The sequence below is a fragment of the Paroedura picta genome, chromosome 1 (assembly GCF_049243985.1).
Source record: "Paroedura picta isolate Pp20150507F chromosome 1, Ppicta_v3.0, whole genome shotgun sequence".
In the NCBI taxonomy this organism is placed as follows: Eukaryota; Metazoa; Chordata; class Lepidosauria; order Squamata; family Gekkonidae; genus Paroedura; species Paroedura picta.
The window spans coordinates 24,934,414-24,961,417 of NC_135369.1; the positions used below are offsets into that span (position 1 = coordinate 24,934,414).

General features: G+C 48.0%; 1 protein-coding gene across 2 annotated transcripts; it reads right to left on the minus strand.

The window, feature by feature from the left end:
* Positions 1-154: 154 nt before the first annotated feature.
* On the minus strand, positions 155-27,004 carry GAL3ST3 (galactose-3-O-sulfotransferase 3). 2 transcript variants are annotated; one of them, XM_077328811.1, is made up of 3 exons: positions 26,530-27,004; positions 4,492-4,669; positions 155-3,959 (listed from the first exon to the last, which is right to left on the minus strand). In XM_077328811.1, the coding sequence occupies exons 2-3, from the start codon at positions 4,617-4,619 to the stop codon at positions 2,804-2,806; spliced, it is 1,284 nt and encodes a 427-aa protein (XP_077184926.1). In that variant the 5' UTR covers positions 4,620-4,669; positions 26,530-27,004; the 3' UTR covers positions 155-2,803. The 2 variants fall into 2 exon arrangements, with proteins under 2 accessions (XP_077184926.1, XP_077184918.1); XM_077328803.1 differs by lacking the exon at positions 26,530-27,004 and adding an exon at positions 25,767-26,042.

Genomic DNA, 27,004 nt, shown 5'->3' on the forward strand with positions numbered 1-27,004 from the left:
TTGCTGCCCACCGAACCACCTGCATGCCTCTTCTCTCCTGGGGAGGAGAAGCCAAACAGCTCCAGACAGCTAGAAGAAAACACCCCGTCCCCCAAGACACAAAACACACACTTTGCACCAAGGAGAGAACCAAAGAAAGGCACACTGAGTCTAACAGGTTTTATTGATCTCCTGTTTCTCCTTGAAGAATGCACAGAGGTGGTCCTTCTGTGTTAAAGGGGGTTAAAATAAGTTCTGGGAGCTGACCCGTGGGGAGTCTTAGGAGGGGGGCATGGGAGGGATGGGAAGTGAATGGCCAGCCAGGGGAGGAAGAGCAGGGGAATCACTAGGAGAGCCCAAGACGGTAGATGTGACAGTATCAGATGCAAATGTGTAAAGCTACCTTACGCTGAACTGGACCATGGGTCCATCTCAAGGTCAGGTTTGTCTACCCTGACTGGCAGCACCTGTCCAGGGCCTCAGGAAGAGTGTCTCATCACCTCCCACCTGACCCCTTTAACTGAAGATGACAGGGATTGAACCTGGGACCTTCTGCATGCAAAGCAGATGCTGCACCAGACCATTTCCGCAGTTTGGAGTTGTCCATTGCTAAATTTAGAATATAAAATTATGCTTGGCATTCTGCATCTGTGGTTTTCTTCCATCACAGCACAGGACTGAATGCGGCCCATGTGTTTTGCATTTTCTTTGGAGGAATAGGCAGTGCCACCTCCTGTCAAATTTTTTAAAAACGATTTTTTAGCTTGTGCATGCACAATCACACAATCGTGCAGTAACATAATTTAAAACTAGGGGTCAAGCCATTGCATTCAGGAATACAATGGGTGCTAGACTGGAGTAGGGTGGAAGAACTCTGTAGATGGCCTCTCCCTCCCCCCCAGGAAAGGCTGCAGACTGGAGGTCCCCAGGAAGGAACTCACCAGTAGGGGCAGCTCTCATGCAGTAAGGATCTGCAGCCTCTGTGCCTTGGAGGGAAGTGGAAGAAGGAGGGGGTGGTCAGGGGTAGGGGACAGACAGGCAAGCCGGTTGCAGGAGGAGGCACTCAGGGGCGGGACAGCCGCCCTGAGTGGCACTTAAGCCATGAGACATGCTCCTCCTCCAAGGCCTTACCAGAAATATATTATGTGGAACAGATGTCAGCCACAAAAATGCAGCATGCAGACACTCTCAGATTGTGAGCCCCCATGATTGAAGTGTAATTTTATGTTCTAATTGTTTTTGTTCCCTTCCTGTAGAAGCCCAGACTTATTGCAATGCTCCCTCACCCCCTAGATTCAGGAGACACTCAAATCACACAAGCTAGGTTATGTGTGTCTCGTGTGGATGTTTGCTTAATCACCATGCATGCATGAAGGCAAAGCATGCTGGTTACCATAACATGGCTACATCAGCAAGAAAACTAAGAATAGGGACATTAAATTAAAAAAAAATTCAACATTAGCCTAACAAAATTTCAAATCAGGACACAACAACACAACAACATTCTATGAACCAACTTCCCGTTTCATAGAACTGTTTATCTAGAAAAAATGAAAAACTACGACTTCACTAATGTCTCTAAACTGCATGGGAGTTCTGGTGGCAAAGAGTGTGATGAACAAATTAAAGTGCCCAATTGCACCTTAAATCCTGAAAGTGCATTTAGATGCTGGAGGGGAAGACAGCAGGAGGGAATGTGGAATTCTAGTTCTCGACAGCCTTACAACCCCAAATGACTCTCAACACAGATTCAGCTTCATTCCGGAGAATGAAAACGTCTTCCTATATCAATAGGACAGAAAACAAAACTACATAGGATAACTTTCTGGAACAGTCCCTAAAAGTGAACACAATTGTTACACCAAATTTGCATTGTAAAATAATTGTTTTTTTTAAGTGCGGAAAGGGAGTAGTGGGCGGAGTTAATATGTATCCATGACAACACCACTAGAGGCAGGAAAGGAAAACAGACTTGAATCCTGAAATTCCTCATTGGATAGCTGTAAATCTCCTTCTGGGAGGGAAGGGGGTACTGCGTATTTTGAAGAGTCATAACCCGCGAGGCACACTGGGATTGTATTCAGATCTACTCTGTAAAGCCAGATTTTTGTGCAGAAAATTAATTATTCCCCAGGTTAAGACTGCTGAAATGGGATATTACTCAGCTGCGGAAATGGTCCCAGGGAGCCATGGCCTTTCTACCATGTGAAACTTGATGGGGGCTCACATCAAACATTGATTTAGGTGGTAAGGACAAGAAGAGCCAGATGTATGATCAGAACAAGGAAGGGGACATCCAAGACAGAGAGAGAGAGAGAGAGAGAGATGGGGGGCTGTCACTGCCCCACTATGAGAGATGGGGGCACGGCTAATCGGGCTTCTGTACACATCCAGTAACAACCCCCCAAAAGTACAGGAGAAAACAAACCAAACTGGAAGCACCCAGCTGGATTTCAAAGAGCCTGCTTGGCCAAGCATATTTCACACAGTTTCAGTGCATTCAGAGGAGAGTCCCGCTCATCCATAGGTCTAGGTCCTGAGTTTGTGTAGGGCAAAGCAGGGTCAAGTGTCCGATAGTTCCAAGGACTCAAGAAGAACCACTGTTGAATCAGCTGGTTCTCCCCACCCCACCTCACCCCACCCTGTGCTCTAGAAACCAAAAGTCCCACCCTAAGTATTGCAAAAGCTCACAGGATACAGAGAAGCTGGGAAGCCTTCCCACAAGCCCCTAGCTGGCAGGACAGGCTTCAGGGGACACACCTCCAAAGCTGCAGCATGAGTCAAAGCAGCAGCCTCCCTGGTGCTCCAGCTGCCTCAGGGGAGTTCAGGCTCCCTTCAGTGGTGAGTGTCGGGGCGGTCGCAGGAGTCCTCGAGGCGGGAGAGGCCGGTGGGGGGTAGCCCTCCGTCGGTTCCTCAGACTCTGCTTCCGCAGCAGGTATTGGGAATACTGTACCTCGGGCATGACCAGTTTGAGGCACTGTTCATCCAAGGGAGGCCCTGAGCCTGGCAAATCATAGCCCACAATATCTACCTTGGCGCTGGGTTGCCAGGGGCGGAGCTCTTTGTTCTTGATCTGCATGGCGGGGCGCATCTGGGGCTGGCCCCGAAAGCAGTGGTGTGCCAGGCGCTCACAGGCCTGGTGGAGAGCATGCACCTCTTTCTGCACACAGTCTCGGCCCACGTCGTTCAACTTCCGCCAGAAGGTAGCGTTGAAGTGGTCGTACAGGTGGGCATCCAGGGCATTCCAGGCGCGGATCTGGGCGGCCAGGCGGGCTGAAGTGACATTGACCTTGGACTCTGGGCTGCGCATGTTCAGCTTGACATAGAGGATGTCCTCCAGGTCCCATGCCAGGAGACGACGGAGGAGGACCAACGACTCATCGAAGTATTCTGCAAGCATGACCAGAGAAAAGATGCTCTCCACTTGGCGGATGAACTCCGGGAGGTACGTGGGGTCACCTGGGCTGTGTTCAGGGTCGCCCCCCAAGTCATGCACCATGGTATTACGGGCGTACATGGCATACTTCTCGTGGGGTCGGTAATAGCTGTGGGGGTTGTCGAGGAAGACCTCCATGGAGCCATTGGGCACCCGCTTGAAGGCGGGACAATACTGATTGTAGTAGCTGAAGAGTGACTCAAACATGGCGACCGGCTCGCGGAGGATGGTGACGTAGACGGTGTCGTTGGGCATGAGGCGACGCAACTCCTCGCGGTTGAAGCGCAGGTGGCTGGCGATGATGCGAGGGGGGAGGGTGTGCGGGTGCACGAAGCGGGTCGAGAAGTTGCGGGGGTAGCAGAACTGGTGGCCGTAGGCGTGGTGGGGCAGCGCCACCGTCAGATTGTGCCGCTCGGCAAAGCGGAAGAGAAGGTTTTGCATGGTGCTGCTGGCCGTCTTGTGGGTCTTCAGGAAGGCCACAGCAGTGTGCTTGGGGCGGAGGGACAGCAGCGGAGCGCAGCTGAAGGATGGCGACTTCGGGAACCTGCCGGCAGAAACACAGGGTGAGCATCGTCATGCCCTTTCTCTAGCTTCACCCTCCCCCCCCCCAATCCGTCTCTTCAATGTCTTTCCCTCTGACATTGAAGACACAATGCCTTTCCCTCTGAAGCTGGCCATTCTCCTTGCCCTTCTAGTCTCTCTCCCGCACACATTTTTGGGCCGCCCCCTTTCTGCTCTCACAATCCCTATGATTTGCATGTGGCCCCACCCTTTCCCTTTTCTCTGCCCTTACCAATGGTTTTCCCCTTGTCTTCTTTGAGCTCCTCCTATTTATCCCACTTCCTGGACTTTTCCCCTTCTGGTTCCACCCCTTTCCACTCTCAGCTCCTCCACCTTGCCCCATTTTCAGCATGCACCTCAATCACAACTCCCCCCCCCCCATCAACCCTTTAGTTTTTAATCCTCTCCATCCTTAGTCCTAGGATGGAGTTTCCAAGGACACCTCCCCTTTTCTCATCTCCAGCTCTTTTCTTCTTAGCCTATCCCCTTCCCGTCTCCTGGCCCTGCCCCCTTACCAGCCAAGGTGGGCACTTTGGCGCAGTAGCAAGGTGCCAGTGCTGAAGGCCAGGAGGAGAAGGAGGAATGCCTTCTTGCGGGACATCGTCTTGGGACTGTAGAGTACCGAGGGCAGAGGGCAGGCCATGCTGGGGAACCTATCCAGGTGCAGCGCCAGCCTCACCCAGCAAGGGGCTCCTGGACAGAAGCAGAGCATTAACTGGGCTGCTGAAAGGAGTTGTTGATGTGAATGAATGCCAAACAAAAGTCTAAAGCTGTTCAACGCCTATAACAGGAACATGGAATGTGAGAAGCACTGAACTAGAGGTGGCCAAACTCTCCAGATGTCCATGGACTATGATTACCATGAGACCCTGCTCATGGTTCTTCCCTTGCTAGCCGGTCCTTCTCTTGCTCGCTGGCAGGGACTCCTGCTAACTGAAGTCCATGGACATCTGGAGAGCCACAGTTTGGGCACGGCTGTATGAAACCAAGGCTATCATGCCTTGGAGAATACAAGAGTCATTGGAAAAACTGAAGGCAGCAGGAAAAGCAGAAGACCTGGGATGGATGGACCTGAGGAAGGCTGTTAACAACAGGATGCTTTGGAAGTCAAAATTCCTAGAGCCACCAGATGTCAGAAGCAGTCAGGCTAGACAACACTTAACATATATGTGTGTGAATGCCACCTAAAACAGAATCAGAGGTTTTGTCACCTTGAGTCTAGAAATATAAATCTTACAGACATTTTGAAGCCATGAGGGCAAAACTGGTTGTTGCTGTTGTTTAATTATTGGGGAAGGCAAACACTTGGGTAGGGGGAGGAGTGATAACATATGCACTGTTCACTTTCCTATCAAGGAAATTTATTTGAGCGCTTTTTAACAATATAAAGTGCATCATTAAAATGCCATCCGCATACACAATTTTACCATTTGGCACATTTATGGGCTTTAAAAACATAAATGCTTGTCCTTTTCAGCAAGCTAAATTGTAGATCCTCGAGAAAGAGCTGCGAACTGCTGCACCTTGTGCTAACATTAGCATTCTGTTGGAAACGGAGGAAAATGTATTGTTTGGGCAGACTCATAGCATCATAATGGGCCTATCAACACACTGGGATACCACATTATAACACGGCAAACAGAGAATACTTTAATACTGTATTATCAAACATTACAGCATATTAATTGTTGGCAGCATTATACCCATTTAAACTATAAACAAACCCTCTAAAGGCATGTCGTATATCACTACAGTATTCACTGGGCCGGATCCTAGTGCATGAGCAGGGGAAAAATGTACCGAATGGAGTTTCACTTGCGCAAGCAACAGCCCACCAGCTGCGGCAACCCAGAATGCTTTTAACATAATTATTAACAAAATAACAGCATGCATGGGGGGGGGAAGGGTTGATGGAATGCGCTACAGACGGTCCACATGATTTTGTTTAATTTGGTTTTGAAATTGGATCAGAAGAAATGTGTTCTGCCATACTTTGGACATGCAGAATGCACCGTGGAAGAAGATCGCTTTTGCACGGTGTGAGCAGGCAGCAAGGAGTAATTTTAGCCTTTCTACTTGGTGCAAGGATACTGAAGCATGCCCAGGAATGATCATCATCTAAGACTGTAACTTGACTTGCATACAATTTTTCATGCTACGTGTTTAGAGGGAGCAAAACCGTGGCTTAAAAAACATTGCATGAGAAAAGATTTTATGGGTTTGTTTTTGTTTAGGGTTCCCCAAAATTTCCCATTTGCTTCTGTCAGAAGAACTGAAACCCTTCCTCCCATAATTTTCAGGTCTTCACTTCTCTACAAAATCAACACACACACGTACACAATGCAGGCAGTTCACACATTCAGCAGAGAGACATCCAGCAATATGAGTCCGGTGGCTGGCAGATTTCAGCAAAAACAGGCTGGCAGCAAAGAAACAAGAGAGCAGTATGTTCATGTAAAACACTGCCAGAGAAGGGTGAAATCTACTATTGCTATTATTATAGGTAAAAGGTAAAAGGTATCCCCTGTGCAAGCACCGGGTCATGTCTGACCCTTGAGGTGACACCCTCTAGAGCAGTGGTCCCCAACCCGGTGCCGGGCCGCGAAGGCCATGGCGCCGGGCCGCGGCTCCCTCTCCCCGCCCCCCCCTGCAGTAAAAAACTTCCCGGGCCGCAAGCTTGCGGCCCGGGAAGCTTCTTACTGCGGGAGGGCGGGGAGAGGGAATCAGGGCTGGCTGCGCCCGTGCGGGTGCGGCCTGATGCGTGGGCGCGGCACCCGGGCGCGGCACCCGGGCGCGCCACGCGGGCGCGCCACGCGGGTGCGGCCCGATGCCCTGCCGGTCCCCAACCTCAGAAAGGTTGGGGACCACTGCTCTAGAGTTTTCGTGGCAGACTCAATACGGGGTGGTTTGCCAGTGCCTTCCCCAGTCATTACCGTTTTACCCCCCAACAGCAAGCTGGGTACTCATTTTACCGACCTTGGAAGGATGGAAGGCTGAGTTGACCTTGAGCTGGCTGCTGGGATCGAACTCCCAGCCTCATGGACAGAGCTCCAGACTGCATGTCAGCTGCCTTACCACTCTGCGCCACAAGAGGCTCTGCTATTATATTTCAGTTTTTAGGCCATTCCTCCCTGCATTCGGGCTCATGGTGACTTACTGTACAATTTAATACCACATAATAAAAACATTACAAACACTGCAGTTTAAAATTTGCTAATCCTAAGGAGTTTTCAGGCCTATGGTGAGGGATCTTTGTATGCGGGGCTCATCCAGTTGTATTTGGAGAGCTGCGATGGGAGAGGTGGGAGGTGAAAATGGTGGAGATGGAGGGAAGCCCATAGTTTTTATTTTTATCCTGGCCTCAACCCCGTCTAGTTGTATCTGCAACCTCACCAAGAAACCAAGAGGGAGGCCGAATTTTCTACTCTGGTGCACGTTCAGCCCTTATCTCCTTCACAACTGCTCCATTACACACTTGTGCCTATATCTGTTGTGCAGCGCCTTCAATTCTGAGTCCCCAGCATGCAAACTCATTCCCTGGGGGCTTAAATTCCAAAGAAGAGGTGCTCAACTGACCCTTTATAATCTGCCGCAAGCTGCAGCATATAAATTGGCTCTGGGTTGCAGCAGCATATAAATTGAATAAATAGGTAAGTAAACAGATAATGTTTTGGAAATCAAGAAGACCACTAGCACTGGAAGTCCTGTGTGCCACACCAAGATATATTTTATTTATTTATTTTTAATTTAAATGTATATACCGCTGTTCCCGATTGGGCTCACGGCGGTTCACACAATAAAAGAATAAAAACACAACATGGCACTAACTGTGGCTTGCAGGTCCTCTCAATAATTATTTCAGCCACAAACCAGGATAGAGTATCAGAGAAGACACAAATTCAGAGTTTCCCACCACCAGTCCTGGCTTGTCACTTACTTTCAACGTAGCTGCCTCACAGGGTTGTTCCGAGGATAAACTAGAGCGGAGAACCCTGTAGGAGACCTTGAGCTCCTGGCAGAATGGGTGTTGTAAAGAAGAATAAGAAGATGGCACCAGAATAAGCTCTTATCATGGAATAAAGCTGCTGAGGCTGACCCTTGGCATCCACTAACTGCAGTGTATTTTCCTTCCGCAATAGTCTCCTCCTCCTAGCAATGTTTAAAGCTCTCTTTAGTAAATGCAAGAAGTGCACATCCACAGCAGCAATATATATATAAAACAAGCTTTGTTGGAATAGCTCACATTAGTCTTTAAGGTGCCTCTTGGTTGAAGTCTCACTACCATCTTTTCCCCCCAGGACTTCTTTTGCTGACTTTTACATTTCCCATTACACAAACCATCTCAGAGCCTCCCCTCCCACATATTCTACCACTAGGCTCAAGTCATCTGCTTGACAATCTCTGACAAACTGTGCAAATGGATAAGATATTTCTGAATACCCATCTGGAAACGATCCCAAGTCTCAGATCCTTCATCACATGGCCTTTTCTGTGTAGTGATCCGCAGAGTCTTGGTAGGCACACGAACCGGCCCCTTCGCTTCTAGTTTTTTTTCTTTCGCACCTCGGATCAGCTCCACACAGGCTTTCTCAAGTCATTTCACATTACAGCCGGCCAAGGTCATTCTGATTTGGTGAACGGTTACTTCCTGTTCTACAGGTGCCTTGCCAATCTCTTTAAACACCCATGGCCACCTTGAAGTCTTCCTGGCCAACTTAATCCTGGCTGAAGCAAGCAAAGCCCAAAGAACTGCAGTGACTAGTAGGATAGCGTGTGACACAAGCACATGCAGAGGAAAAAACACAACCGGGCAATCTCTTTTCGCAGAGGAAACTGGAGACAGGTACCAAGTCACCTTGGTTCAAATAACAGGCGATTAGGTGTCTCACTGCTCAGATCATTCCCCCGGCTCTTTTTCTGGACCCCCTCCAAGCGCTTACAATCTCCTGTGGACGTCGGACACCAAGATTGCCCCTGAGACCTAGTTCTGCTATTGATGAACTTGGCCTACAGAAGGAGCCACTTTGACTCTTGGCTCTGATCCTGTCAGGGAAACCATCCCTGGCTGAATAGGGGATTGGTGTCCGTCACGGAAGGAAAAGGAGACAAGGAGACTTCGTCTGAACTGAGGCTTCTCAGGGCTTCGCCCCAGAGCTGAATTTCAGTGAAGAATTTATCCTTTGAGCATGAGTAGATTACACTTCCGTCAGCATTTTAAATAACCACAACCAACCCTCCCCCCCCACACACACACATATTTAGGATTAGGATAGTGTAGGGGTAGTCAAACTGCGGCCCTCCAGATGTCCATGGACTACAATTCCCATGAGCCCCTGCCAGCTCATGGGAATTGTAGTCCATGGACATCTGGAGGGCTGCAGTTTAACTACCCCTGGGATAGTGTAATATTCTAGGCAGCCTTAAGACCCTGTACTTGATCCTTTAGGTTGCCAACTCCAGGTAAGGCCTGGAGAGCTCCCAAAATTACATGTGCTCTCCAGACTACAGTGATCAGTTCCCCCGGAAAATTGGCTCCTTTAGAGAGCGGGCTTTATGGCATTATATCCCACTGAGGTCCCGCCCCTTCCCAAGCCCCAACCTTCCCAGATTTCACCCTCAGATCTCAAGGAATTTCCCAGTCTGGAGCTGGCATCCCTAATTTAACGATGCCAATGAGTTTAGATAATCTGGGCTGGCTCAACATGGGACTGAATATCCAAGAATGGTTAATATATGCAAGATCGCACCTTTCATCTCCCTTGGGTAGCAGAATTTGCTATGTGACTGTGGAAGTTCAAAGGGAGAGAACTGGGGAATTGGACAAAAGAATACAGGCTTGTTGAGTATCGCCTATTAAAGGTGAAATTTCCTAGAGGCAGAATGTCTCCTCAGAATTCTTGAACAGTGACATCCGCTGTTCCGCTTCTGATCTTCTGTCATGCAGCTTCCTTGCACATCTGGGATCACAGAGAGAAGGGCTTCCAGGCAGGTGTGCCCTCTAGCATATCATGTCTTAGAACAGAAGCCCCCCTGGATGCAAGGCCCCAGTTTGTTGTTCCCCCAGGTGAGCACACCTGTCCCCAGAACAGCCTCCATCGCTGCAGACACAAGCAGCCTTTGTGCGCGTCTAACAGAAAGAAACCGGAGGATTAGATAGACTGACTCCCTTTAACAGAGGTTTTATCTGCTCTCATTCTCCAGCAATTCCTCCTGTGCACAGCTAAAGGGGCTCTGGCTATTTCCCCCTTCTTAGTGTCAGTTTCTTTATCTTACTCCAAGGCCAGAAGGAATATAAAGACCAAGCCCGAACTGAGATGATTTATTTTAATTTTTTTTTTAAAGCCTACAGACCAGCCTTTTTCAACCTCTGACCATGGAGGAGCCCCTGAAGTCATTTTTCCGACTTCCAGGAGCCCCAGAAGTGATGGCAATTGGCCACGTTCCCCCGCCACACCCCTCCTTTTGCTCTCTCCCCCCACTTTTACAACTACTATGGTGGCTCTGCCTCATGTAGACCGGAAAGAAAAGTAGGAGCTGAGAAGACAGCCCAGACCCACCCACCCACCCCAAAAAAAACATGTCACTTCAGAGCTTCCATGGACCCCCTTCAAAGTCACAACTGCTGGTGACAATGAAAATTAGAGCACCATTGAGCATGTGCAGAATGCCTTCCTTTCACACATTTGGGATCGATCTAAGGCTGATGGCCTAAGAAACAGGCTTCCATTTCTGTAAAGACTCCTGATCTTATTTAGTCCCCCTTCCCTCTAAATCTATTTATTTTAGAGACCGGGGCATTTTATAGCAATTTTAAAACAAACATGTGACAGGTCTACATACATTCACCTTTCAAAGACATTGTCTAAAAACCAAACCTCTAATGCCTGCCATGGCCATGAAAAGGAAGTCTACATAGCTGATTACTTAATAGTTTACATGTAGGGTTGCCAACCTCCAGTTGGTGACCGGAGATCTTCCACTACTATGACTGTTCTACAAGCAACACCGACCAGTTCACCTGGAGAAAATGGCTGCCTTGGAAGGTAGCATTATATCCCAAAGCCCCCCCCCCAGCAAAACCTGCCCTTCTCAGGCTCCACCCCCCAAAATCTCTAGGCATTTCCCAGTCCAGAGCTAGCAACCACAATTAAAAGCCTATTACCAAATTCAGAGCTTTGAAAATCACTGAGAAGGAGAAGATGGACCAGTTCATCAGACCCCGTGGCACTGAATCCCTCCAGTTTGGTTCTGTGCAGCTCCAAATCTCCTCTAAACATATTTCTTCCTCAATTTCAGCATGAGATTAAACTGTTTTTTAAAAAAAACAACAACAAAGCAACGTGTCCATGTAGCCCTGAAAAACCATGAAACACAAAATCAGCAGCAAATACTCAACAAAAGTAATCCCAGCCAGGGTCTCCCATCAAAAGTCATCATAATAAAAAAAACAGCTCTAGCTTATACGTGCCCGTACATATCTTCAGATACAATAAAACGGAAATTACCAGTCTATACATATAGATATAGAGTGAGCAGTACATCATACTGATGGGGTGAAAGGGTAACTATACAGCACAATGAAGATGTTTAACAGATTCAAGGACCAAACAGGATAAGCTTAGTTTATATGGTTACCTCATAAACATATAACCAAGGGAGGGAGGCAGGGAGAGGCTAAAATGTGCCTCCTTCTTCCGCCTCCTGCTCATGCCAAACTTTTCACCCTTCCTCCTCCCAGCCTGCCCCCCTTCCACCAAATGTGACAGCCAAGGGGGGTGGGGGAAATCCTTGCTTTGCTGATTCATTATCCCCTTGGGAGAAGAACATGGAAATCAAGGTCTCTGTACAAGGGGCAAAGCCTGCAGCGAAGGAGAAAGTTGAGCACTTGCGTGGCACTCTTCCAAATTCCCAGCTGCCAGCCCCAACATTTCTGAGCACCAAAGCTGAAGGGATATGAGATTTTTTAAAAAAAATGGTTTTAACAGTTTTGAGCTTCAGCTAATGTAGTTGAGAGCAAATTCCACTGAATTTAGTGTGGTGATCTTTACGTAAATATGTATAGACTGTGCTTCACAGTCCATATCTCACCTCTTGCCATCCAACTGCTAAAGAATTGGGGCTTGGGACTGAAAAGGCCAAATTTAAATCCAGCCTCTTTCATGGATTCACTGAACCATTTCCTGCAAATCAGCAAGGTGCATTGGAGGGGTCAGAATGTTGGACTAAGGTAAGAGTCCCCAGCATGGTGACAGCTGACACCCTTCCTGGATCCTGCCCAGAGTTTTTAGAAAGCGCATAAGGCCAATTGGGACTTTTGCCCAGCAAGACTTCTGACTGGCCCCTGGATATTTAATTGGCTGTGCAGATTTTTTAAAAACTTTACTTGGACAGCAGCTGCCACCACAGCACAAGGAGAGGGGTCCTGGGTAGGCAGCTGTGTACACAGCTGTGCTTCCCAACCATATTCTGCATGATCGTGCCACTTTGAAAGTTTCTCGAAGCCTGAAGGATGTTTCAGGGATTTCTCCACTGTCAAAATGGTGAGAAAGGCTGGGTTAGAAAAATGCACCCAAAGAGTAGTTATCAATGGTGTTTTATCAGACCAGAGGGAGGTGAGCAGTAGGGTACCACAGGGCTTGCTACTGAGGCCGGTACTTTTCAACATTTTTATGATCTGGATGAAGGGGTAGGGGGACTCCTCATTACATTTGCAAATGACAACAAATTGGGAGGAAAAGTGAACACTCCAGAAGGAAGAAGTGGAGTTAAACGATATCTGAACATGCTACAAAAGTGGGCAAATGAGAACAAGATGTAATTAAAGAAGGAGAAGTTCAGAGTTCTGCATCTGGGTCACAAAAATGAGACACATGCATACTGGACAGGAGATATATTTCAGAGCAGCAGTGTGTGTGAATGAAATCTTGAGGTACTTGTGGACTGTAAAATGTGAGCAGACAGTGAGATGTAGCAGCAAAGAAGGCGAATGCAGTTTTAGGCTGTATGAATAGGCATTGTTAACCTGTACTTAAGTCCAGCTAAGCCTGTTACTCACACACGAGGGATCTTTAGTCTCGCTATGGGAGATACCTAAGAAGTTTGATGAGAGGACCATCAACGTATAATTTTGTTCTTGATTTATTGGAAGTATTCGACACACATTCTTTCTATTTAGATGCAAACCGTTAGAGAGGGTTTCCAGGAAAACACATCTGAAATACAGATATCAGGCAACTTATCTGACAATGTTTTACAACAAACAGACCTAATGTGTGCATTGAACTTTAGGCATTCAAAACAGTCATGTAGCTTTGCAGCCATTATATTTCAGCATGGCATCACAAAGCAGAAGCACTCTAGACCGTGAATGACCCAGCCTAGCACAATGGCACAGGCAAACGGTTGTGGTTAATAATACCCCCATAGACGTGATTCTATTTCTCACCTATCCAGAGTCTTGTGGAGCGACCGGAGTTCTTTTCTTTGATATAACTAAGGAAGCAAGAACGTAATATAGGAAATAGACCTGAGGCAATCCTCTGATCAATCTCCCATATCTCTGCCCTTCCCAGCCTGGCCTTTTTATATGACTTTGAACATCATGCAGATTCATGCTAGACGGGACCTAACTTTGACCTAACATTTTCTGGAATCGTAATTGTCATGCTCAGCGTGGCTAAAACTGTTTACTTGATCTCTATCCATCAGATTTTAAAAAGGAAACATGTTTTCCAATTTTCTTGTGTCTATCATCCAGGAAGCCTTCGAAATGTCAGGTCGACCTATAAATGCAGTTATTTTCTTCGGCTCAGAGAAACCATACTCCTGAACTTTCCTGAACTTAGAAACTCATGGGGTCAGAGCAGGCTTGAAAAGGCATTAGATCCTACAAGACCTAACAGGGTCTAACAGCATCACATCAAAGTCAGAAGATGTCATAGTCTTGCTGTATACCGCATTGGTATGCAGTTCTGGAGGTCTCACTTCAAAAAGAATGAGGGCAAAATTGAGATGGTTCAGAAGAGAGCAATGAGGATGACCTGGTGACCAAGTCCTATAAGGAAAGGCTGGGGGACTTGGGAATGTTCCGCCTGGAGAAGAGGAGGTTGAGAGGGGACATGATTGCTGTCTTTAAGTATTTGAAAGGCCGTTGGCAGCGTTCCCGTTGGCAGCGGAGGATAGGACCTGAAGCAATAGCTTTAAACTACATGTAGAATGGCTAGATGGGGGGGGGATTTTCATAGCAGTTTAGCAGTGGAATAGGCTGCCTAAGGAGGTGGTGACCCTCCCCTCACTGGCAGTCTTTAAGCAGCGGCTTGACAGGGTTTCTTGAAAGCCCTGGAAGGGTTTCCCAAATGGGTGGGAGTTAATTTATTTGTGTATATATTTATTAAATTTGATAGACATTTATCAGGTGAGATGACCATATATGGTCAGGTTGACCCCTCCTCCAAAATGGCCAATGATGGGCCTGGAGGGGGTGGGGAGGGGAGGGGCCTCAGGTGGGCATGTACAAAGCTATGCTTCCCAACCACATTCTGTATGATTCCCGGCAATTCTGGAGATTCTCGAAGCCTGAAGAATGTTACAGGGGTTTCTCAATGGCGAAAAAGTTGAGAAGGGCTGCTGTAAGCTGATCCTGCACTGAGCAGGAGGTTGGACTAGATGGCCTGTATGGCCCCCTTCCAACTCTGATTCTAGGACTGCATCCCTCAAGCAACATCAAGATTCAAAAGTGCCCGAAGGCTCAAAAAGGCTGGGGACCTCTGGAGTAGAGTTTAGGATTCCCATTTTCAAATTCCCACTCTGCCCAGGGATGCCCACTTTGGGCCAGCTGTTCTCTCTCACCTTAATCTACCACACAGGGTGGTTTTTGTGAGAACAAAATGGAGGACATAGAAATTTGTACATGGCCAGGAGTGTAGTGGAAGCAAAAAAAAGAAATTAAAATCTATACCATTATTATTAAGATCATAAATTGCAGACTTCGAAACTACAACACAGGGCATTAATAGAAACACTAGACCAAAGAGCTGGCCTTAAGCTTTCCTACTGTTCCGGGAGCTTCTTGACTTGCCCATTCAGAAGGAAAAAATGAAAAGGACTGGCCACTTGCCTAGTTCCAGAAGGTATCAATTTATCCCCATCCCATCGGCTCAGCTAGGGAAGCCGTGCCTGGTTACGTGGGCTCAGGTTACTGTCTAGGATTAAACAAGGCAAGGACCCGGGACAGGTGACCTGGTTTCAGAGCATTCTGTACGGCCCATTCAGACTCACAATGCTTCCTCTCAGACACCCAGCAGTTCCAATTTCCAGTCCTCTGCTCTAACCACATGGCTCCCTTCCCCTACCAGAGGTCACAGACTCAAGGAAACCTGGTTCTAAACCATTAGGCATTACTGGCTCAATAAAGTCCTTCTTCCAACCAATAAGATCCACTATCTGCGGGGTTATAGTCGAAACATTAAATATGTTGATGTTACGTTATGGTTGACGGATTCAGTGACTAAATCTATGTTGTATGTGTCATTGGACCTCATGTTCTCTGTAAACTGCCCTGAGCCACAAGGGAGAGCAGTATAAAATGTAAGGAATAAAATAAAATAAATAACTTCCCATTATTTTCTTTCTGTGGGATCACTGGGAAACAACTATCCTGGTGAACATTTGCAATGCTAACTTACTAGCCTCCTACTCAGGAGCCAATTCCTATGCAGATCTGTCATGCATGGAGAAGCAACTGTGCATGCACCACCTTTTATTCTGCAACATTTAATTATTTGACAAAAAGTCATCATTCTCTGGTTTCTGCTTTCACAATCTCTAGAGAAAGTTCTGGCGCTAAAGATCAAACTCTCTGGAAACATTTTCTCTTCTAGTCTTATGCATGCCTGGTTAGCTACAGATCCTTGGCTGTACAAGAAAAATGCTCTCTGCACATCCTCAGAGGCACTCCCTGCTGTAACATTATTTTTTCCATCACCCAGAGCCTGGGGATTGCAAACAGGTCCTGGCTCAAGTTTTCCCACTGAATTAGGACACTCGCTTCACTTAAAAACTTACACCAGGGATAGTCAAACTGCTGGCAGGGGCTCATGGGAATTGTAGTCCATGGACATCTGGAGGGCCACAGGTGAAGACAAAATCCCAACTTGTTCAATATGCTGAATTTGACCATGGTGGTATGGTTAACTAATCCTCACATGAGTAGGGTGGGCATTCTTTTTTTTTCTCCTGACAGGGGAGGAAACAATACCTGTGGGATTTTTTAACTATCAGTGGGGATGCCAGCTTTGGGTTGACAAATACCTGGAAATTTTGAGGGTGGAGCCTGAAGACAGTGAGGTTTGGGAAGGGGAGGGCCTTATAATGCCATAAAGCCTACCTTCTTAAAAAGATCTTTTCTCCAGGTAAATAGATCTCTGTCACCTGGAGTTCAGCTGTAATCCCAGAAGATCTCCAACCATCACCTAGAGTTTGACAACCCTACCTGTCAAAGCATCTCCATTCCATCAAAAATGGCCTCTGTTGAATTTCTGCCAGTTCTCCTACGGTTAAAGGCATGGGAAGACAGTCAGAAGGAATAAAAACCAAAGCTCCCCCCTAAGGGCTCCTGTATCTGCCTTTGCCAAAGGCCCCCCATCCCCCAACAACTGGACAGGGAGGATATTTGGGAGTGCAGAATCAGCAGCAGCTGGAGGGCAGGTAAGGGTAGGGGGTTGTTCTCCAGAGCTTTTCCAGCCTCTGGGAACAAGGATGTGCCATCTGTTTGCACAGCCTCCTTCCCCAGCAGTGTCTCAACACCCCCCTCCCCAAAGATATTTATGTCAAAGTCAAGCCTCTGGCATGGAGGAGGCATCTTCCCCAACTTCGAAACAGAGGGAGGAAGGAACAGCTTTTCCAGGCATCGACAATTTCATGTTTATTCAGGTCAAACAGTACGGAAAATACAGAATGCAGGAAGGGTCAGATCTTTTCATTAAGAGGGGAGGTGGAAGGGTCTGACGAAGGAGGCTGAGGAATGGGGCCTGGCAAGGAGAAAATAACATGGCTCCGGGGCACTGCATCAACAGCTGTGTTCCGGGGCAAGGCAAACCCTGGCTGAAATTAAATATTTGCTCCCAGTTCTGGGCCTGAGCAAACATTCCCTGCTTCGTTTATATCCATTTCAATTCCTGGCTATTGTTTCAGTTTATAGCTTTTCACTGTAGATTCTTTTGCATTGGGTACACACAGTGGCCAATTTTTATATGCCATTTAGACATACAATGTGCATCATATCTATGTATCATAGACATATCATGCTTAACATACCAATGTTCTGATAACGTTGATGAAGGTATATTTAAAGAATCGCACATTCAGCTTGCATAGAAGAAGTGACACTAGAAACGGGGATTTGGAGGTCAAAAGAGCACAGATAAAAAATTCAAAATCATTCCCAGCTGATTCCCACGGCAGCACTGGAAACTGGGGAATAGCCAACACACAACAGAGGGCTGCTGCAACTTAAAACTCTCCAGTGTGCACTTATTGCACGTTCCCAATGTTTCGGGAGGGCTTGACACTGTGATTTTACACTCACACTCCATAGCTGATGCCACCCGAAACTAAAGCAAATGCGATGGAATATTTTCAAGTGGGTAGCCAGGTTGGTCTGAAGCAGCACAACAAAACAGAATCAGGGTCCAGTGGCACCTTTAAGACCAACCAAGATTTATTCAAGGTGTGAGCTTTCGAGTGCAAGAGGTCCTGCACTCGAAAGCTCACACCTTGAACAAATCTTTGTTGGTCTTAAAGGTGCCACTGGACCCTGATTCTGTTTTGCAATTTATTTATTTATTTATCATACTTATATACCGCCCTCCCCGGAGGCTCAGGGCGATTTACATAATAACAAGGAACAATACATAAAACGGTATATAAAAACATGTGAATAACCTTATAATAATAACTAATAATTGTAACCAGATAACAGTGCACCGGCACAATATAACAATACAACAATGTAGCAGTACGAACAGGTCCAGGGCTTATTGATGGAATTCTGGAGGGGGGCCGGGGGGTAGCAGGGGCCCTTCGGTCGCTGTTGATTACGTCTGGTCTCAGCCAAATGCCTGGCGGAAGAGCTCCTTTTTGCAGACCCTGCGGAACTGTTTAAGCTCCGTCAGGGCCCTGATCTCCTCTGGGAGCTCATTCCACCAGGTAGGGGCCAGGACAGAGAATGCTCTGGCCCTGGTCGAGACCAGACGGACTTCTTTAGGACCAGGGATCCTTAGCTGGTTGGTGGCAGTGGAGCGCAGAGCTCTTTTGGGGGCATAGGTGGGGAGGCAATCCCTCAGGTACACTGGAATATGTTAACATTTTTTACATCAGCTAAAAGTGACCCAGCAGCCCAGTGACTTTGGGGTTGCAGTTTGGAAATCTAAGTTGTATCCTGGTGATTAATTTCCATGAACGTGCTGCTTTGCACAGGTAGCGGAGCATCCACAGGGAGCTTTCCCCTGCATGTTCCTGACCCCAGCTGCTCACTGCAGCCATTCTGCCCCCCTGCATGACCAGAAGCCTCCTCCCCAGACATCAGTAGTTCATATTACTGCAGTTTAATGTGACAGCATGATGTCTTAAAAAAAAAATAAAGCCCTCAGGTGGTGCAGGAAAATGGAAATGGTGGTCAGGAGAGGCTGATGCAAAGATACCAGTGAAGAGGTACATGGGGTGGGGACTGTGCAAACCATGTGCTTTCCCAGTCCATGCAACATGTGATGGAGCATTGACAGCGTCTTTCCCAGGAGGTCATACCCAAATCAGGTTTGTGAAAGATCGCAGCCAAGTGAGAGCAAAAGAAGGAAGTGAGGGTGACATTGTAAGGGTGCGCCAAGTAAGAACCACCCCCCCCCCACACACACACACACCTGTTTGGATGCTGAACCTTTGTGTGGAAGCTGCCATGGTAAGAGAAGGAACTACCCAGCCATAGAATACATGCAAGGAAGCTCTTTCCTTGGACTTGACCATCGAGGGGATTGGTCTGCCAAGGATGCTTCAGGATAGGGATGGGCAGCTGGCAATGGGATGGTCAGCAAAGCTTTGCACCTGGCAAGGCTCACAACCTGGTAGTAAGCCCGCCAACAACTGGGGATGCTGGGCCAACCCACTGACTGGAAGTAACAGAGGAAGACAGTCCCACATTCTGCTGCTCCCAGACACCACTGTGACAATCTCCTATTTACCGATCATGGAAACACTGCAAAAAGCAGAGCTGTCAACTTTCTGCACTCCTTTCAGAACTGGCAGCACCACTGTGGCTAAATGGAACAGGAGAGAGAGACAGTCATGCTCCACTTCTTCCATTTCAATTCCATTTGGGAGGGAGGGGGGCGAGAACAGAGCTGCGCTTGACCAGGCCCATGGACACCTACCCCCAAGAGTCCACAAAACACAGCAGCTGGTCTTACCGAGAGCTCAGTCTGATCCCTGGGGCTTCCTAGCCAGGCAGCAGCAGAGCTTCTGGTCCCAAACCTTCCCTTTCATGTATTTTTCCACCACAAAAAAGACACACAGGCAGAGGGCGTTTTAACCTGGGCCTCCTCCTGGCGAACCAACAACAAAGGCTTAATCCCCAAGGCAGTGCAGACACAACAGATAATGTCAAGCGGTCCTTTCAATAAGGGATAGTATCACGTTTTGTTGCATTGTTTACTGCAGGTATCACCTCTCCCTTTTTACTGTCATGTCCTCTGTCAAAAATAAGTTGCTGGTCCCCATTGGGAGGGAAAGCAAGGATGTAAATTAATTAAATTCAATGGTGCCAACGAAATAATGAGAAGAGTTCCTCTGAGCATGCGTAGAGTGCCTTCCCTCAAAACCAGTGGTGAAAGGAAGTCTAACCTAATTTTTATCCCAGCTTCAGTGTTTCTGAACATTATTTGTCCCTTTAAAGTCCTTTTAAAACTCAATGCAGGGTTCTCAAATATTGGGGCACAGAGACAAGGTCTCCACTACTCCAGAGCTGAGAGGGCTGTTCTTCTCCACACTTTGCCTTACCTGAGTCCCACTGTGCTGCCAAAGGTGAAATATTTATAGTTCAGCCACATAACCTGCCAGTGCCAACATGGTTGAAGGGCATCTTAGCCACATCTTTGACACAAGCCAGGCAGATACCTTGCAGGGAGAGGAAAAAGAAAGAGATGCCACTGGACTCTCCAAGGTGCTGGTGGGGGAAGCTATAACTTTAGAATGACACAGAACCCTTCTTCAGAGGCTGAAAGAAAACTGAAACCATGACAGGTGAAGGAGCTGAATGTGTCTTCTCAACAAAGGTCAGGAAGACCTGAATGGTGAGTTGTCCTAATTGGATTATGTCGCCTTCAGAAACAAGGTAATTTCCAACAGATGGGACACTCCAGGATATGCCACAGGTTAAAATTAGAATTGATACAACTGGAGATTCTGAAGAGCAAAGCTTCCAAGTCCAGCTGGACCCTACATTCCTGGATCCAAACCTTCTGCCTACTTTCCTAGATGCAAAGGGGTAGATTTAGTGTTGACATTTCTGGGTGGGGATGTACCTATAGATTTGTGAGGAGTTACCTTAGGAGGGAAGGGTTTGGGGAAGGAGCTCAGCAAAGTACACTGCCATAGAAACTGCCCCTCAAAGCAGCCATTCCCAGGTCCCCACCTGGAAGGTGACAACCCAAGGCTACTCAGGGAGAAGGAAAAGAGGAAGGAGTCTCGTGGCACTTTGAAAAAACTCAAAGACACATCATAGCACAAGTTTCTGTGGACCAGAGTCCATATCCAAAGCACAAAGGGGTTGGCCAAAAGGGCTTGGCAGTGTGATGCAGTGGTAAAAAAGGCAAATGCCATTTTGGGCTGTATCAACAGGGGCATCACATCAAAATCACAAGATGTCATAGTCCCATTGTATACGGCACTGGTCAGACCACACCTGGAGTACTGTGTGCAGTTCTGGAGGCCTCACTTCAAGAAGGACGTAGATAAAATTGAAAGGGTACAGAGGAGAGCGACGAAGATGATCTGGGGCCAAGGGACCAAGCCCTATGAAGATAGGTTGAGGGACTTGGGAATGTTCAGCCTGGAGAAAAGGAGGTTGAGAGGGGACATGATAGCCCTCTTTAAGTATTTGAAAGGTTGGCACTTAGAGGAGGGCAGGATGCTGTTTCTGTTGGCTGCAGAGGAGAGGACACGCAGTAATGGGTTTAAACTTCAAGTACAACGATATAGGCTAGATATCAGGAAAAAGTTTTTCACAGTCAGAGTAGTTCAGCAGTGGAATAGGCTGCCTAAGGAGGTGGTGAGCTCCCCCTCACTGGCAGTCTTCAAGCAAAGGCTGGATACACACTTTTCTTGGATGCTTTAGGATGCTTAGAGCTGATCCTGCGTTGAGCAGGGGGTTGGACTAGATGGCCTGTATGGCCCCTTCCAACTCTATGATTCTATGATTCTAAGGGATGTGTATGTTACACACATACACACACGAATTATGAACCGTGAAGTCCAAAGGCAATAAAACACAAGAGGCGAAGGCTACGATGTTTTTATGCAAAACTCAAGCATAAATCCACTTGACAAGCACCATCATCTATCTAAAATCCTTTTATGGGTTTGCATAGAATGGGTCATAAGCCATACCTCTTCCCTGTCACCGTTTTTTTTAACTATACTTATTACTTTTTCAACCCCCCACCCCACACCTCATGCCAATGATGTGGCGTGGAAAATCTTCCGCCTTGAGTATGTAAATATAATCTATCTATATTTGCCAAGGCTGTTGTGCTGCAGATCAATCATATTAGATATACTGAACATGGGATACGAATCATGGACAAACTCCAGCGCTTGTCCTATGGGACATGGTGTATTTGCCTACTTTTGCTCCTATTATTTCAATATTTAAATCTGAATCAGAAAATTTTCACTTGATGAAGTGGGATCTCATGCCAACAACAAACCTCCTCTTAAAGGTGAACAAAGACTCCTTTTTTCTTTTCCCACGACCGATCAACACACCTGGCCCCACCCACATGGTGAAGATTCTGCATTCACTGCCATTGTGAATGCCCAAAGTATTAATTATTTGCAATGGAGCATCTGTATCAAGAATCAGCGGGGAGAGAGAGAGAGAGAGATGCACTTTGCATACAGAGGTATTCCTTCTCTCTTGGTTATTAGTTCAGACAAACAGTGTCTCAAACTCAGCACCAAAAACAGATTCTGCGACTGATCCTGAGTTCAAAAGAAGTGTCACACAGCACACTGCAAAGCCAAGGTCATACCTGCCAGTACAGAGGGGGTTAATAATCCTAACATTCCAAGTAAAGAACCAAAAGGGGGCAAAATACCAGCCCAGAAGGCACATCAAGAGCCAAGGCCACTTCCCAATTTCTCCAGACAGAAGTCACAGAACCGAGAATCAGCCATTCAAGATGGATTTGCAGATAAGGGCAGACGCCTGGAAAACGCCGAGAGAAACACAGCCGGAAACAAGCAACACGCCTGGCATTTCTCACGCAGCCAAAAAGCACTCAGCTGTCTCAAATAATAATCTAACCACTAGAAATATTAATCGGGCTGTTGAGAATATTAATCCAACTCTGGCAAAGAAGGTTAACTGACCCAAATGGAGTCCCTTAGCCAGTCAGCTTACGCATGTCATGGGGATGGGAGTGAAAATAGTTATTCATATTTGTGCAGGCAGGGGGGACAAAACTGTACAGTCAATTGGTCTGCTGAAGACCGTTAGTCTTTCCAGACCCAGAACCCACTCTGAACCCGAGTTTGCAATGAGACACCTACCTTCAGATCTTGTTGTGATCCTTCCCTCTTCCGACAATCCTTCCATGCCCTTGAAGACCAAAACCCCAAAGGCAAACCAGCCCAAGCTTCTCTTGAACAGTTCACAGAGGAAGAACACACTCACTAGCCTCACCGTGCGATATAGGGCAAGACCATCTTGTCCCACCCATTTCCATGAGTGTAACAAACCTTATGGGCCAAGTATTTCACAGTCCTGAGATCACAGCTGCAAAATTTGCTGATTCAGCATCCTTAGTGCTGTCTGTTTCTAGTCCTTATGAAAGAAACTGCAGACGCCAGGTTGTGTGCGTGTTAATCAGAGACTCATTCACTGCTCTGACCTCCCCAGCTAATATTAATAGCAGAAGTTATGCAAAAAGAGCTTACTATATACATATACCTATGTTCATTCAGTAGATCTCCATATACCCGGTATTGGTTACCTTGGCATGGCATTTATGTTTTCCCCTCACCCTAGAAGAATTGGTTCTTATATGCCGCTTTTCTCTACCAGAAGGCGTCTCGAAGCGGCTTACAGTCACCTTCCCTTTCCTCTCCCCACAACAGACACCCTGTGAGGGAGGTGAGGCTGAGGGAGCCCTGATATTACTGCTCAGTCAGAACAGCCTTATCTGTGCTGTGGCGAGCCCAAAGTCACCCAGCTGGCTGCATGTGGAGGAGCAGGGAATCAAACCTGGCTTGCCAGATTAGAAGTCTGCGCTCCTAACCACTACACCAAACTGGTTCTCTCCCTAGACATCCTCATAATCATTCTTCCCATACCATAATACCTTTGGAAGAAAGGTGCATTTATTGGATTATTAAACCGAGATCGTGGGCATCAAGAATTTATGCCTGCTCAGCCCCGGGTTTGTTCTCCACAGTTTTTTAGCATTTCTCTTCAGAGGGGCTTTATGCCCCAGTATTTTCATTTACCTGATGCTCCATTCAAAAGAAGAACATTTTTTCTCACATGGATGAAAGTGTTTCCCTCAAGGGTCCCCGAGGGAAGGTTTAATCATATTCCATACCACACAAGACTTTGTCCATGTGGCTCTGGTTGTCCTGACTCTCTCACGTATTCTGTTAGACTGCCCCTTATGTGAGAGATGCTGTGAGGATGCTTTATTGCCATGTCGAGAACAAAGTCTTTTATAAATAAGTCCTTGGCCCTGCAGTTCTTAATCTGATAAGAGATTCAGACGTAACGATTATTGTTGCTACAGTTGTCTAACTTGTATTTTATGGTTTGTTTTACCATTTCATGGCCTGCTCTGTTATTTAATTCCATGGCCCATTCTTTTTAGTTCCTCTTTTTAGTTCAATAAAATCAGAGTCCAGTAGCACCTTTAAGACCAACAAAGATTTATTCAAGGCGTGAGCTTTCAAATGCAAACGCTCTTCCTCAGATTAACACTCGAAAGCTCACGTCTTGAATAAATCTTGGTTGGTCTTAAAAGTGCTACTGGACTCTGATTTTATTGTAATACTTCAGACCAACACGGCTGCCCATTTGAATCTACGTTTTGTGCCAATTAAATGTTACTGACTGAAATAACTGCTCCCCTCTCCTTGCCTCAGGGACCACCCCAAGACATTCACGGCCCCCAAGTTGCACCACAAAGCCTGAGAGAAAGCCTTATGACAGGGGTATTCAACCTGTGGTCCTCCAGATGTCCATGGACTACAATTCGCTGGCAGGGGGCTCATGGGAATTGTAGTCCATGAACATCTAGAGGAACACAGGTTGACTACCCCTGCCTTATGACACATACCACCAGCAAGAGCCAGCATGGCGTACACGTAAGGAGCAGCAGACTCTAATCTGGAAAACATAGAATGATCATGTGGCTGTGTGTGGATGCTGTGACACAGTTTACTAATGTAACAGGATTAACTTTTGCTTATATATTCCTACTGTTATGATGGTCAGTTCTTAGTCTGAGGAAGAACGCTTGCGCTCGAAAACTCACGCCTTGAATAAATTTTTGTTGGTCTTAAAGGTGCTACTGGACTCTGATTTTATTGTGCTACTTCAGACAAATCTATCCTTCTGGAAAACTAGGTTCAGTTCTCCATTCTTCCTCCATATGCAGCCAGCTGGGTAACCTTGGGCCAGTCACAGTGACTGTTGTGGGGAGAGGAAGGGAAAGGTGACTGATTGCAAGCCACTTTGAGACTCCTCAGGCAAGAGAAAAATGGGGTACAAAGAGCAACTCTTGCACCACTGTGGAAACCGAGGCATAATTCCAGTGTCAGTGCGATATAGTTAGATCAGAGTTGCAGAGACCCAGGTTCAAATCCCACCTGTGCCATGAAGCGCACTGGGTAACCTTGGGCCAGTCACTCTCTGTCAATTTGGCCGTTCTCAAAGAAATAGAGTGGGGGAAATGAGATCTGTGTCCACAGCCCTGAGCTCCTTGGAGAAGACAACCAAATAAACACATTCTTGCTCTCCACTCCTCAGACTTCCACCACTCTAGGCAACCACGTATGCAATACCCCCTTTCCCCTGTTCCAACCACTTTTGCTCAGCAGTCAGAAGGGGATGTGCTTCTGAGAACATGCAGAGCGTTCATCCTGAGTCATCACAAGCCAGCTCTTACAGCAGTTTTCGCCCAGCACTACGGAAATGAGAGCAAATAAAACACAATTGAACATGGTCCTGATATTCCAGTGGGGAGTCAGGGAGGGGGAAGAAGCCCTTCCCCCAGGATTCTTAGAGGAGAATTCTCAGCAGCACCCCTCAAGGAAACAGCACTGGCTCACCAGATCCAGAGTGGGTTCTTTTTATCCTTCAGTGGGTGCTGTTATCTCTCCCTCCCCCTTCCCCACCATACATGCACCCCGCAAACCCACTGGGAAATTCTGCTGGGCACTCTGAATTGAATCAACGAGTTCTGAGATGGGACTGATCTGTTTGTCTCCAGCTACGTACCCCTTAATAGCGCCCTCAAAGCCCCAGTCTCACCTTGCTTCATAGCGGAGTTGACGTGTCTGGGTCACCCTAAAGGTGTCCTCTGTCGGCCAGAAATGCCCCCAAGTCCTTCCAAGCCTGCCTCTGCTCACCAATCTTTCTTACTGTCTTCATTCCTCCCCTCCAACCAAAATCTCCGCGTTACACAATATGAGCTTTTTAAAAATTAAAAAATCATCTTTTTTTAATAAAAAAAATCCCCCACCCTCCCAAATAAAACGCAGAGCCTGATCCTAACTGTGCTTTCGGGGAACTAAGTTCAACCGGCTGGCAGCAGGCTTCCTTGCAGGTGAGCGATGCCTGGGGCTCCGCATTTGGCTAATATTGGGGGCGGGGGGGGGGGTGGAAGGAGGGGCGGGGGCGTTCCCGCTTTCAGCCCCCTTGCTCCTCCCGTCCGTCTCTCTCCATCCGAAGCGGAGCAGCCACCCTCCCCTCGGCGTTCTGCCGGGTTGTTTTACAGCCCCGATTTCACATTCACGCACCCCAGGCTTGCCGAAACGCGGCTGCACGCCGACACTCACACACACACACGCACCCTTTGCCCGCACTCCCCCCCCCCCAGCCTCCGCGGCCCCTCTTCGCACGGGAAAGTGGCAGAAAAGGAGCCCCCCCCCCCCCCGAGAAGGGATTGCAGGCGGGCTCGGAGGAGACTGCTGCGCGTGTGTGGGGCGGGCTGGGGTGGGGGTCCCGTCCCGCCCCCTTATCCTGTGCCCTGGGCGCGCAGCTCTCCCTCCCTCCCTCTCTCTCTCGGACGCACCTGTGTGGCCCCGGGGCGGCGGCGGCAGGCGCTCGGCCGTGCGCTCCAGCTCCACTGCGGGCTCCTGCGCCGGCTCAGCCCTCGGGAATGTGGCGCGGGGGCCCTGGCCGAGCCCGGCTGTGTCGCTCGCCGCATCGTCCGGCCCGGAGAAGCGGCCAAGGCCGGCGGCGGCGGAGAAGCCCTAGTGCGGGGCCGGGGGGGAGGGGGGCTCCGCAGCGTTGCGCACAGGCGACGAGCCGGCGGCGTCCGAGCGCCGCGCCATGATGCGTGCGGGGAGGCGGGAGGCGGAGGGCGCGCGGGCGGGCTGGAGCCCCCTCCCCGCCCAGCGCCCGAGGGGGAGACGGCGCGTCAAAGGCAAGCGGGTCGCGCGACGCGCGCTGACGCTTTGGGCTCCCGGCGGGCACGTGTCGGCCCGGAGACGGCTCCGAAGGCCCTGCTGCGCACGTGCGTGTTGGCCAGGCACGTGTCGAGCTGC

What these genes read in the sequence shown, in the direction of transcription:
- GAL3ST3 (XM_077328803.1), bottom strand. An exon ending in CAAAGTGCCCACCTTGGCTG is followed by an intron (nt 3,960 to 4,491) that starts GTAAGGGGGCAG and finishes TTCTGCCGGCAG; the next exon opens with GTTCCCGAAGTCGCCATCCT.